Below are 13,697 nucleotides of genomic sequence, written 5' to 3' on the forward strand. Positions count from 1 at the left end.
AAGTGCTTCTTCTGCTTTCCCTTTGTCCATTACCGCATTTCCGTGGGGTTGATTTCGGGGACTCCTCGGTATCGTTTCGGGTCCCGGGATCAGTTGGGGTACTTTTGGGGATCATTTCGGGTCCTGGGATCGTTTCGGGTCCTGGGATCATTTCGGGTCCTGTACAGTTCTCCAGAAACAGTCTTTATGCTCCGAAAAACGCTCGAAATGTAAGCGAAACTACTCTTTTTTGACAGAGGCGTAGAATATACCATTTCAACCTTGTGTTGGCTTTATATCTCCAAAATTCTACCACGCATCCTACTACCTAGTTCTGTAGTTTTTTTAGTCAGAATATGCAAGCCTTGCGAACGCACCCCCTGCACCATCGCTGGGTACGGGCCTGTAATACTTGTTTGTTTATTTTTTTTTTTTCATGATTTATCATAGCCGTAGCAGGCCCCTTGAATTTGTTTGGGGGCATGATACAGAAACATAAAAAAAAAAACATTATGGGGGCACAGTCACGCCCCTACTGGTCATTTCCTTATATAAATTATAAATATTGGGAGGGGGGCCCGCATCCCCCAGTGCCCCAACCCCTGCTACGGCCCTGTTCATATAACAAGAAAGACGAGATGGGCTTTTGTTGCAGTGAGGCGGATAACCAAGTTACATATAGCTTTGTGGGAGCGTAAATATTATTGCCTTCTTTGTCTCCTATAATAGATTTGTAAACCGAGGTTACAGAGAAGACGTATTCTTCGTAGCGTTTTATTGGGCTAAAGGGTTTTTTTTACAAAATATTCTTAAGGAAAATTTCACCCATGATAAATATAGAATATGGACGCTGCTTATAAGCTCTTATAGCAACTAGAACTAGAAAATTACACATGAACTACGCCATTTGTTTTTTTAGACTCAAGATTTAATAATCTATACTCAATTCATATTTCGTACAATATCTTTTTTAAATTCATAGATAAATATTTGAAGACGTACAATCTTACGTTATATACTATAGCATCATATAGTGTTTGAGTAGAAACAGCTATATTTTTACAAAGAATTCAGCTTCTCGGCGAAAGCTTTATTCTAGCATGCAAATTCGACGAACGATGAAATTATTACTTGTTGCTATTTACAGATTCGAATCTATAATAAATTCAAGTATGAACTCAGATCTCTGATTGAATTCAAAGCTTTCTTAATTATTTTTCTTAAAAATTTTCTTAGAATTTAGAGTGCATTTCGATCGCATGATTATCATTTTTCTAGCGACTTATAGTTCATTATGAATTCTTTTGTGCCTGTTCATGTTCCCTGATTGGCTGAACCTCTGGTGACAAATCTCGCACTGGTAAGGCTTCTCTCCGGTGTGCGTCCGTACGTGTTTGGTCAGCGTACTGCTATCGGCAAACGCCTTGTTGCAGACCTTGCACTTGTACGGACGTTCCCCGTTATGCGTGCGCATGTGGGTGGTGACTGAAGATGACTGGCTGAACTGGCGCCCGCAAACACGGCACCTGAATGGTTTTTCGCCGGAATGAATCCGGAAATGAGCAGTAAGATTTGCTGCCTGCGTGAAAGACTTCAGACAAACCTAAAATAAAAAGGAGTACTAATAGTTATACAAAACTGTCCGAAAAATGTTTAGAGTATTACTAACAATAGTTGACGCTCACTTGTTTTATTGATGAATATGATGTAGCAAAGGAAAGTAAACTTACCATACACTGGTAGGGCTTAACTCCAGAGTGTGTCCTCATGTGAAGCCGCAAGGTCGACAGCCTCGCATACGACTTGCCACACACGTGACAGTTCTTGGGGCCATCAGGGCTCGTACTTTCTCGAGGAGATATCAACCCGTGTCGGGACTCGGAGCTTGATTTTACAGGCGAACGAGAGTGGAAGGCCCGAGGCATGATGGGTAATCCACTACTGAAGACAGGTGGCATGGCCGGGAAGGCTGGGCACAAGTCGTTTGGGAAGAGAGTGGCGTGGATCGAGGTTGCAGGCATGAAGCCGTGGGACTGGTAAAGTCTGTATGGCAGAGATGGCGGGCTCGGGTGGAAAGCGGAGCTGTGGATTGGGACCAATGCAGCACTGTCATGCGGGCTACCTTTGCTGGTCGGGCAGTTTGGGCTGTAACAAAATAGGCCAAAAATAAGTTAATTAACAATTTCAGGTGTGTATTAGAGCACTAGTTTGGTCATGCAGCATTGGACAAAGTAAGAATAGAAATATCATTGAACAAAGTTGTATCTTGCCTAAAGCTGGCGTAGTTCTGACGGGGATATTGACGCAAAAAAACAAAAAATAAAAACGCACGTCGCAAATGCGTCATGGCATATAATAGAATTTTGAATGGGTAAACAAGTAGGAAGTTGCGACAAACAAGTAAAAGTACGTCATAAAGCACGCAAGTCCCCTAGGTGCGGTAGAAAATGCGTCAGGAGAAATGTCAAAAAGCTAATTTATTCATACAAAGTCATAATGTCAGGCAAACTAACAAACAAGTTCAAGATTTAGGAAAAAAATACAAAGAAATTTGTTTCGTAAAATAATAAAAGAATACCCAAAAGAAATTAATTCTATGTGCCAAAAGCAGAAAGCAACTGGTGGCTATTTAAGTCAAAAGTCAGTTTACCTTTTAGGGCGATCCTGGGCCGTTTCCCCTCGAAAGGCTAACGGACAACCATTGCTCCAAAAGGGCAGTGGTGTTTTGGACGAAAAGGCAGGAAACATGCTTGCGTAGGGACTACAGGTCAGGGCCAGTGTGGTACTTTGAGCGCTATCCATTCTACGGAAAAAATAATTGTCATTCAGCATACAGTAACAGATCATAGTAAATTTAACTTACAATATATTCAATAACCTTTTGTTGGTCAAGAGCTAAAAAACGTCACGCGCCGGTAGCACTGGACGTTTTAAGGTCACAAAATTAACAAAGCTTATTTCTTGCTTGAAATAGTTTAGAATTAAAAGAATTAAAAGCACCATAAAAAGAAATAACATACTTGCAATTTGAGTAAGGAAGAAGATTCGATTGAGAATGATATGGGTAGGTTATGCTAACGTAAAAAAGCTATAAATCGGGGGCAGTGGAGCGAGGTATTCCGTACGAATAGCGTCGCATTTAAAATGGCTACACGTGCCGAGTTGTTTTGGTTTATCCAATCGAGAAGGCCATATACTTAGCTTTCAAGAAACGACGAAAGGATAAGCAAAATACGTTATGGAAAATCTTTGCTTTCTCATACTAAAAAAAACACACACACACAAACTTGTTGAAAACAAAAACGAACGTTTTTCATGCAGCATATTCACATACCTTTAAAATACAGTAAAAAATATTTGGTAGTACAAGCTTGAACTTTGTACCTCCAAAGTGTGAATTTTTTTGGCGATTTCTTAGAGTTCTTGGTCGTGGGGTAATAGAAGGGTGCGCTCTCTGAAGGCACGAGTTTGCTGGTGCGCGCGTGGGACCAGTCGAGCCGAAGTGATGCCCTTAGGCAAAAACTGACTACGATATATACAGACAGTGATGAAAAGAACAACCGCCTTTATTACCCTTAATAGAGTAGAACAAAGACGAAACACGTCAAAAACAATTTCCCATGTCATTAAGCCTTCATTCAAAGTCAAAAACAATTCCCCATGTCATTAAGCCTTCTAAGCGAATAATAACCGATTTGGCGGTGTTTTCTTGATTTCAGATGAGTGTCTCTTGTTTGGCTCTATTCTTTGCAGGTAAACAAAAAAATAGGGCTTAGTCGGGGTAGCTATCGGAGGCCGATCTAGGGCGTATTGCTAGGCGATTCGACAGGTTATGGGCTATTGAGGGGCAAGCTTACGGGCTGGGTTTAATTGTGATCAAATACACGAGATAATTAACACAGTTAACTGCTCCACGCCACCGCATTCAGCATAACTAAAATCCCCCCTCCTCCCTACCCTTCCCTTTTAGAACATGGTCGCGAAAGTTTATCTAATTTGTTGTCAATTCAGTGGCCGTGGTAAACTGTACGGGCTGGTTGCTGGAGACATTCAAGGCTTTGCACAACAACCAAACGGCCTGAAAACTTTAGTAAGGACTCAAGAACAATAGTTCAAACAGTTCTCATACCTAAGTTAAAATAACTAATTAGTTGCAAATAAACAAGAACAAAGCAAGTCACCAAAAAGTCGCTCTCGTCCATGTTCTATCTTGGGTTTATACCAGTAGAGTTAAAAACTTAATACTAATTGATCAGGGCTAAACCAGAGATCATGTGGGGTAACATTTTCAAATTTAATAAGAATGCGATGGGAGGGAAGGGGTGGACGTAATTTTGAAATAAAACAAGAGAATAAACTAAGCTAATCACTACTTTACTTTTCTCGTGTAGACAATAGATAGCTTCTATAGTTAATACCACTTTTGCAGGGGTGTAAAAAAGTGTCCAAGGCATGTGGGTAAATTAGGGTGAAGGGAAACAGGGCGGCACTTAAAACGCACGAAATGACTTGCACGCGCTGATCTTTTCAGCAGGCACCATAGAAAACGACGACAGTATGGATATCTTAGTTAGGCTTTTTAGTCGTAGAAAAGGTGATTAATGTAGCGTTGCAGCGTTTGAGGTAGTAGCCACGTGTGGTAACACGCTAGAGTGATTACTTCTATTCTACTTAATTCCCAAACGGCCACAAAGCCAGAAAATAGGTGCATAACAAATAATAAGGCATCTCCAATTGGGACCTGTACTTAGTCTCATTTAACAGACAATTGCTATTGTTTGTAATACACTAGCAATCATTTCTTGTAAAGTTATCAAAACTAAATCCGCTGGGTCTAAACCAAACAACACATATTTCCAGACATTTTTAGTGTAACAAAGTTACTTACATACAACGTTGAAATATTTGAGGTGATTCTTGCTTCATTTTTGATAAAGCAATCAGAGCAATCAGCCGTGAAAAGTCTAGTGTTCAAAGTATGATTTCTGTAGCTTTTCCAAAGCCATATAAGTGCTATTTCCATTTTGAGCTATTATGGCAAGCCATATTTCGTACCAAGCAACACCATCAACTTATGGTCTATTTGTCTGTTCACAACTACATACTAAGTCCACAAATTGGTAGACCAACCCTCTTAAGCTAACAAAACTACAATACAATATCATAGAACAAACAAAATAACGTAGAGCACCGTGGCTAAAAATTTGATAAATTTTAGGTATCAATTCAAAAACTTTTCTAGGAGAATTTTGTTGTTTAAGTTGTTTTTTAAAAAAAATCAGAAAATTATCAGTATTCCATTTGATATAGTTTTCTTTCTATGCTCCTTTTGAGTAATCATTATTTTTCCCTTATAATGAAAAAAAAATAGCACACGAGAAAATGATAGCCAATAAAATAGTTGAAACCATGAATGAGTCCAAAGTCAAGCCGCCAAACCCCTTCAGTTATCCATGTAGTATTATTACAACTTGTGCTACAAGTTTGGGTTCGTTATAATACCTTAAAGTTTGATGCCCAAAAACTGTGCATTAGTAGGATGTCGGGAATTGTAGGAAAAACAACCACTACGAAAGTCATTCTAAATGATAATCCTTCTTGCTGAATAGTGAAAGAGCAGAGAATGGGATTTATAATATGCTTAAAAAAAAAACAAGAATTCTCACAAATACGATGAGAAAAACTGATTCGGGCTCATTTAATAAATGCAAATCTACTCTTTCGAGTATTATTAAGTACTCGTTTTGCAGATTAGTGTCAGTGTTCCATTTCTCGGTCACTTTAGGTCTAACTGTAACAGAGAAGCGAACACTGTTGTTAATACCTCGATTGTTCTGGGATTGCAGTCATTCTCCACCTGGGCATAATATAGTAGATAGTGAGACTCGATTAACTACACCTGGGTAAGCCTATTTTCTCCTTAAATGTCCCGTTCGAGTACTTTTAGCATCCCTTTTAACGTCCCGACTAGACTATGATAGCTCAATATGATTTGAATCTCTCGCGGACAAAATTAAAAAAGACAAAAAAAAAAAAAAAACAGTAACACAAACAAAGGACTGTGCACGATATCTCTTGGAATTCTTCGTACGGTACTACTGGAACTTTATTTGCTTTTCTCAATGCTGTCGAAAACTATTTTTTCGCTTAAGTCAAATTTTTATGTTATTGTAAATTTGAATTCAAAAGCGCGCCGTCGTATCACGTAAAAGCAAAAACAAAACCTGAGTCGCACGTATACAGCGTGTTTTCGATAAATAAGCTACTAAGTTTATTTTAAAGACTTCTTTTTAACAAAAAGAAACAGTTTATTGTCTATTATAGAAAATTATATCATATAGCCTTTTTACCAATTCCATTTCAAGAAAGTTGAAGTTTGTTTGAAATATCAACATGACAAACAACAAACAGAATGTTATGACACACGTGCCGGAAGCTATATATCAAGCATAATATGTGTTAGCTTCAGTTGGTTTTAGATAAATTTATTATGTACCACAAGTTTCGAGTAAGCAAATAGGTGCTTTACGTTTGAATAGCTTTTGTTTACAAAAATCTCGTTATCTATGTGTATCATTTGTATGGATGTTTGTGCGTCACTATGGGTAGCTCGTGTGAATTTGCGTGCCGGAGTTGCTGACGATCTATGAGAGGATATTTCCGAGGTAAAAAGGGGGAAGGCGCGTGATTGTCTAATCAGTGCAGGGGTATTGAGCTATTACGGGCATTTCTTTAAGTCGCAATGGCTGAATGGACAGCTGGGAGAGGTGGTATTTTCCAGTGTGTTTGCTACAAACGTCTTTTGTGCAGTAAAACAACACTACTGATGGGGAAAGGGACCACCACTCTGCTACAAAGTTTAGCCGACAGACCAAATCATGCACAATATATTCAAATTTGGGCCAATTCCTAGTTTTTCGTACCATCAAATTACCCCCATTTTAGTACCTTCAAATTACCCCCCAAAATCGCACGCACTTGCTCAGAAAGGAATGAAGAATACGCAAAAAACATGAATACTGTGCAAAACACACTTATCGTGTCTCGAATCCAACCTGCTTATGGTGATTATATGCTTATTAGCACCTACACTTATTATGTATGTATTATTTAGCGGGAATACTGAAATGGGTTCGTCTGTTTAACAGCCTGTAATTCTTGATGGCCGCTCCCAAACTTGAAGTTTCAAATATAAAAATAATAACAATGTTCTTTTAAATGAGACCACCACTTTCTGTGGATTTTTTTTAAAGAATCGTTGAAAACAAAAGCAAGGCGAATTTGAAAGCAAAAGTTTTGAAGAAAAACAAGTTCAAGTCATAAGAAGTCGAGGTCATAAGAGTCGCTAAAAAAGGGACTGTTTAAAGCCTAATGAAATGTTGTAGCATCTTTTATATCATGACGATCGCGGTAATTTTGCAAACAGGGTATAAACTGTAGGTGTCTATGAGTCTAAACGCTACACAATAAACGTAGAGACACTATAATTCAATTGAATTTAGTTGTTTGCCACAACCCAGCCAATTTTAACAAAAAGGAAAAACACACAAGTAAAAAGTCACATGGGTAAAAACAATAGGAATTAATTGAACTAAGTTAGACATCTCCCTTCTTACCCTTGTTTTGTCCTAGAATTCAAAGAGCGGCTACTGTTTGATAGCCATAATCTATCCAACACCTATTTATTACTTGTTAAAGAGTGTCTTTTCGAAACTTCAGTAGAAATACGACCCATAGACAACAACGGTTATTAGGAAGAAAAGCTGAAGCTAAAATCTCTGTTAGACAAAAAAATGTTTATAAGAGGGTAAACTCCTGAGATTGGACAAGCCTACAGCTGCAGATAAAGAGATTATCTCTTCACAGCAACTTGCGTAACGAGATAACCACCAATTGTATAATTATCGCGAAATTATCCTATTAACTTCATTTTTACTCGATAAATGAGTATTTAGTCCATTAGTGTTCGTAAGGTGGGCGTATAATTAGCGTAAAGATTTGCCCTGCAAATCTACGAAGTAGAAAGTCAAAACTTTAAACAAAACTACCTGAAACAAGATATGTGTCAGCGTCTCTATTCAGTCTTCTACCAATTACACTAACTCTTTACGATATTCAAAAACTATGATGTAATACACACAAAATACGCATGGTTAATCTTGTCGTCCTTTGTGTGCATTTTCAGATTTTAGATTTTTTTTAAAAATCTTTTCTCTTGCACATTCTGTTGCTATGTCTACTAATATGAGTTTATTTGAGTACTTTGTAACAATCTTTTCATTACTTTTATGTTTTAGTTTTAAACTTTAGCTTTCGGTAGCAACCCTATTCCCGAACTTATCGCGAAAAAGCTTCTCTCTTCTTTGTTTGAGAGGGACGGGGTCAAAGCATTTAGAAATATTTCATTTTTAGGAACATTCATGTTAATATCACAACTCATTGTTGGCTGAATGAAACACTGTTTTCATCATGTTCAAGGTTCTAAACTAAGTAAATCTCTTCTCCCAAAGAACTTGTAATCAACCTGCTAAAAATTAAAATTTAGTCAAAATGTATATAAAAACCCTTGTATAACATATAATACAAAAAATAATGTAGAGAGCATTTTGCAGTTTAACTTGTGTAGTATCGTACAATTAAATCGGTTTTAAAGCTGGTAATTTCGTTCAAAGGCGTGCCTTTGAGAACAAGAGTTTCTCGGAAGCATTCACTCTGAACGGGTTAGATCTCTTGATTTTTTTCCCCTTTAATTTCGCATGTTTAAGATGACATGTTTTTGAAGACTCTTTGGTTTCGGAATCTAGGAAACCATTGAAAAAGCAACTTCCTTGGAGAGAAGGTCTATATTTTATTACTTTGGAAATCATTCAAATGCAGACTGATAAAAGAACACACGAAATATGCAGATTTCTTAGAAACTCTGACTGTAAAGGAATATTTTTTTTGAAACTCTCGTCTTGAATTCAGGGTAAATTTAAAAGCTAATTTATACGAAATCTGGACATAGCTCCCGGCCATGAGAAATCTAGGAAGGCAGGAAACCACAGGTTTCGTAATTTTGTAGTTTCCAATAATCCTAAAACCTTTCGAAAGCTTCGATTGCGTTTTTACGAGAAGGTACGACTGCGCGTCTACATTTAAAAGTAATGAAAACATAGCTCATGAACATATACATAAGGGCTAATTCTTACACAACCACTACAAAGTTCAACTGCTCATTTTTGTTAAAGTTTGTCACTGATCTACAGATAAGTGGCCAAATTAGATTTTAAACACTCATATATTTTGAATCCTTTGGGTTCCCAGAACTTTGTCATTCTATCTTTTAAATTCTAGGGTGAGATTGAGGCCGTGATTTCTCTTAAATATCAGAATTTCTTCCATCTTTGGTCAGAGATGTGGCCACCTGCCCACACTGACTATCTCCGAGCTGGCAAATTATGCCCGAACAATAGACCTGCGAAATTCTATAGCCTTCCGAGGCGTAATCAGTAGGCAGCTGCCTAATAAAACAATGGCTAAGGTATCCCGAAAAGTCAGTGCACTTTCTTGGTTGTTCTAATTCTTTTCCAGCTGAGAGATATCTCGACGCCATTCGAAGCCTTACTTGCTCACTAGCTCACCATAATGGAAAGCTTCTAAGGCTAATTAGGTAAGATTTTAATTCACGAGGAATGCTTTTCATGAACCTTTTAAACCCGTCCCTGAATCGCTGCATGTTCGTGCCGTATTTTCAATACAATATTAAACGTTTTTTTTAGGTTTAACGAAGTGTGCAATGTAGCGTGTAATGTCAATTGCCGCCGGTAATTTTATAGAAACCGCAAACAAGACCTTATCTCTCCCGCGATTTACTAAGTCTTTTATCGCCATTGTAGTTTGTTTGGCGGCATGGTTCACGCAAGCGAAAGGGCGTTTGCTGGATGCTATGGCGTCTCGGCTGGACGGCAATTCATCCAGAGGGGTTGAAAGAGCGATAGTGTTCAGGTGCGGGAATATGCAATATAGGTTTTCTTTTTGCCGGGTTGCTGTCGGAGGGGCGAGTGATAAACATCTCCGTATCGCAAACTACACCAGTTGCTTACAAGCGTCGAACACGAAAAATAAAAAAATGCGCAAAAAAATGAAAGAAAAACCCCTACTATTAAATTGGATGTTTACATACATGTACAAACTATCAAATAAATAACAACAAACAAGAAAACGTCGCATAAAAAGCATTAATACAATGTTTCTTTATTGATAAATTTCTTTTCCATTCGCAAATAGGACAAACTTCCAGCAGATATTTTAGTGCCTAAAGTAATCTTATAAGTATTCTTCGTCCGCTGTAAGCTCATACTCTAGCCCGTTTGTAAGTTGATCCGGCATGTAGCCACACACAAATGAGAATGTCTGCGAAAATTTCGCGAACCATACAACAGCATCATCATGCACGACCAATCGACTTTTGATCAAACCTGAATTCAATGCCACTAAAATAACAACTAAAACTAACAGCAGAAAAACTAGGACTTTAAGAATTGTGGAATTGCTATATGAAGGGTGAGGAACTTTTAGACACTCTACTCTAGTTTGAACATCCTTTACGTTGTTCTCAGAAAGGCAACGGATTTTCTTTAAAGCGAGGAGCGTCAGCATGTTTTCCCCCTCGTTTTTCTCGTTTGTGATTGGTAGAATCCGGCTGAATGGCACTTGAGGAATCCATTGGTTGACTTTACGAGCGAGGTCCTGTAATGTTGGATCGTTGAATATGTTGCAAGGGAGGTTTCCCACGGAAGCACAGACTTGGTCGATTTTTGTCAGAATCACTACAACAGGAATACCTACAAAACAGGAGCAATTTTAGAAATGAAAAAAATGCAGAAAATACTTCAGTCGTGCTGAAGTCATGAATCGTGCTTAAAAAAAAAACAGATCGGAAAAAAAATTGAAGTCTTCTCGCTCCTTTCTTTTGTTTGCCGCCCCTACCCCTCCCCTTCCGCCGGCCTTGTTCAGTCTAGTTCTCGCGCCTGTGATCTCGACGCCCTGAATTCTCGATGACGCAAGATAACGAGGTCTGTTAAAGAATTACGTACCCTTAGATAATGTCTCATCCACACGATAACAAGATCTGTTAAAGGACCATATACCCTTAGATAATGTCGCGTCCACATGATAACAAGGTCTGCCAAAGGACTAAATAAAACCCTTAGATAATGTCGCGTCCACACGATAACAAGGTCTGTAAAAGGACTATATACCCTTGAATAATGTCGCATCCACATGATAACAAGGTCTGCTAGAGGACTATATACCCTTAGATAATGTCGCGTCCACATGACAAAGAGGCCTGTGAAAGGACTATACCCTTATATAGTGTCGCGTCCACATGATAACAAGGTCTGCTAAAGGAATATATACCCTTAGATAATGTCGCGTCCACATGATAACAAGGTCTGTTAAGGGACTATATATCCTTAAATAACGTCGCGTCCACATGATAACAAGGTCTGCCAAAGGACTAAATACCCTTAGATAATGTCGCGTCCACATGATAACAAGGTCTGTTAAGGGACTATATACCCTTAAATAACGTCGCGTCCACATGATAACAAGGTCTGCAAAAGGACTAAATACCCTTAGATAATGTCGCGTCCACATGATAACAAGGTCTGCTAAAGGAATATATACCCTTAGATAATGTCGCGTCCACATGGTAACAAGGTCTGCTAAAGGACTAAATACCCTTAGATAATGTCGCGTCAACATGGTAACAAGATCTAATAAAGGACTATATACCCTTACATAATGTCGCGTCCATATGATAACGAGGTCTGCTAAAGGACTATATACCCTTAGATAATGTCGCGTCCACACGATAAAGAGGTCTGTTAAAGAATTGCGTACCTTTAGATAATGTCGCGTCCACAAGGATACTCATTTTAACCCATATGGCGCAGGTCATGGACTGCACACTCGGTGCACTTATTACAATCCCCACGCAGTTCGGCAAATTATTGATATGTCTTTCTTCATCACTATCTTTTTCGAACTGCTGAAAGAGGTAAATTGTTAAATATTTTGAGATATCATTGTAAATTTAAAAAATGTGTTGGTTTACCGATCGATGGCTGTCGATGAGATTCCATAAGTCGAAGATGCCACGGCCTTTAGATTGATGGATTCCCATGGTATCCGTAATTTTCCATACTTCGGTGCCGTTTAATGTAACGAAATTATAATCACAGTACTGAAAAAAAGAGCCGTTATGAGATGTTAAGTATTATGTTGCATTTTTTCAAACTGAACCGGCGTCAGAAGAGACTGCTAAGGCATAAAAAATCGCCCCATGACAGGTAATCCGGAATCTATGAGAAAATGAGACTTGGAATCCGGAATCCATATGCTCCGGAATCCACACACTGGGATCCAGAATCTAAGACTTAAGCTGAAATCCGGGATACAAGAATCCTGGAATCCACGGAAAAAAACCCACATGGAATCCGGAATCCACTCACTAGGATCCGGGATCCAGAACCCTATTGGAGAACCTGTCATTGGGCGAAAAAACATGCTCGAGACCCTGGCGGCCATGGACGCCTTCCCCAAGGTATCCTACACGTTCAAAGAAAAATAGCGCTTGAGAATATGCCATAGAATCAGGTATGTCCGCTAGGATAAGATAACAATAAATAATACAAACGGAAATAATATCTAAGTCAATACATACCGCAGAGTTCAAAGAGCCAGTATGTTGTAGCAAAGATACAGCTTTTTGTTCTACCCATCCACACAGGGTCGATAGGATATTTTCAATGAACTTAGATTTACCGCTGCCTACAGGGCCTAGCACTAGGAAACGTAACTCTTTTGCTGGCTCCTTAGAAGAGGCCCCTACAAGAGAGGCCCAGGAGGACCAAAAAGGGTTTCCCATATATACGATCAGCGAAAATTGCGTACTATAACATACAAGTTCTAAGGTGGGATATTTTGTGCTCAATGCGGTTTGAAAGAAGCGCGAGGCGCATTGTGTAATAATTCTCGCACGCACGTCATATCTTGCACACGCGCTCGCGAATTTTCTCGTGGGAAAAAGCTCTTTTCTAGAAGCCCCGTCTACACTAGCAATTTTTGTCGCGCGAGACGAACCTTCACTTTGGGGACCCAACCTGAGACTAAGACCCGATACATACGTAGCGCCGGATCTAATTTTTCATTTGCATGGACACAAATATATTGAGCTGAAATGATTTGAATGTCGCATCAATAGGTTTCCCTCATTATGTTAGGAGAAGTCAAAATTGGCCTGATGTCGAGTTTATACAAATATGCCATTTGATTCTCCACATCAAAAGCTCGACGTTAGAAACAATGCGTGCTTTTAACTGGTGTAGCCGTGCTCAGCTTAAACGATTTCGAGCTTAACCCTTTCACTCCTGGGTACTTTTGAGCAAAATAGTATGGCATTGCGGTGTCTTTCAATCTAGCGACAGCATTGCTACAGCCTGATGCAACAGTTTTGCTTGTAACTTGCTTTAAAATTACAGCTTTTTCACATCTGGAGAGTGCCTTAGGACATCATGAAGTCTATTTGGACATAATTAATGCTGTGCTTATGGATGTTTGCACGCTGAGGTTGATTCAATGGGATAATTCCTTGTTTGGGTTTCACCGAGTGAGAAGGAATTTTCTAGTGAATTGCCTCATACTCTCCAATGTGGAACATCTTTGCTACC

General features: G+C 38.9%; 2 protein-coding genes across 3 annotated transcripts; both read right to left on the reverse strand.

Annotated features, from left to right (window-relative positions):
• Positions 1 to 894: 894 nt before the first annotated feature.
• LOC5519801 (zinc finger protein 79) lies at positions 895 to 3,484 on the reverse strand. Its single transcript, XM_001639705.3, has 4 exons — positions 3,314 to 3,484; positions 2,630 to 2,782; positions 1,710 to 2,124; positions 895 to 1,582 (listed from the first exon to the last, which is right to left on the reverse strand). Exons 2-4 carry the CDS (start codon positions 2,779 to 2,781, stop codon positions 1,262 to 1,264), a joined length of 888 nt encoding a protein of 295 aa, XP_001639755.2. The 5' UTR covers position 2,782; positions 3,314 to 3,484; the 3' UTR covers positions 895 to 1,261.
• A 6,708-nt stretch (positions 3,485 to 10,192) lies between these two features.
• LOC116603440 (interferon-induced protein 44-like) lies at positions 10,193 to 13,361 on the reverse strand. Of its 2 annotated transcripts, none has more exons than XM_032364618.2 (4): positions 12,692 to 13,361; positions 12,083 to 12,211; positions 11,869 to 12,016; positions 10,193 to 10,805 (listed from the first exon to the last, which is right to left on the reverse strand). In XM_032364618.2, exons 1-4 carry the CDS (start codon positions 12,893 to 12,895, stop codon positions 10,288 to 10,290), a joined length of 999 nt encoding a protein of 332 aa, XP_032220509.1. In that variant the 5' UTR covers positions 12,896 to 13,361; the 3' UTR covers positions 10,193 to 10,287. The 2 variants fall into 2 exon arrangements, with proteins under 2 accessions (XP_032220509.1, XP_032220510.1); XM_032364619.2 differs by having other exon boundaries at positions 11,869 to 12,013; positions 12,692 to 13,356.
• Between the last annotated feature and the right edge of the window lie 336 nt (positions 13,362 to 13,697).

Source organism: Nematostella vectensis, chromosome 6 (assembly GCF_932526225.1).
Source record: "Nematostella vectensis chromosome 6, jaNemVect1.1, whole genome shotgun sequence".
In the NCBI taxonomy this organism is placed as follows: Eukaryota; Metazoa; Cnidaria; class Anthozoa; order Actiniaria; family Edwardsiidae; genus Nematostella; species Nematostella vectensis.

Coding starts and splice junctions, on each gene's coding strand:
- LOC5519801 (XM_001639705.3), bottom strand. CDS start 2,781: ATGGATAGCGCTCAAAGTACCACACTGGCCCTGACCTGTAGTCCCTAC. Junction 2,125..2,629: donor GCCCAGGATCGCCCTAAAAG/GTAAACTGACTT, acceptor ATTTTGTTACAG/CCCAAACTGCCCGACCAGCA. Junction 1,583..1,709: donor TTAAGCCCTACCAGTGTATG/GTAAGTTTACTT, acceptor TTTTTATTTTAG/GTTTGTCTGAAGTCTTTCAC.
- LOC116603440 (XM_032364618.2), bottom strand. CDS start 12,895: ATGGGAAACCCTTTTTGGTCCTCCTGGGCCTCTCTTGTAGGGGCCTCT. Junction 12,212..12,691: donor CTGGCTCTTTGAACTCTGCG/GTATGTATTGAC, acceptor TCTTTTTTTCAG/TACTGTGATTATAATTTCGT. Junction 10,806..11,868: donor GGACGCGACATTATCTAAAG/GTACGCAATTCT, acceptor CCTGTTTTGTAG/GTATTCCTGTTGTAGTGATT.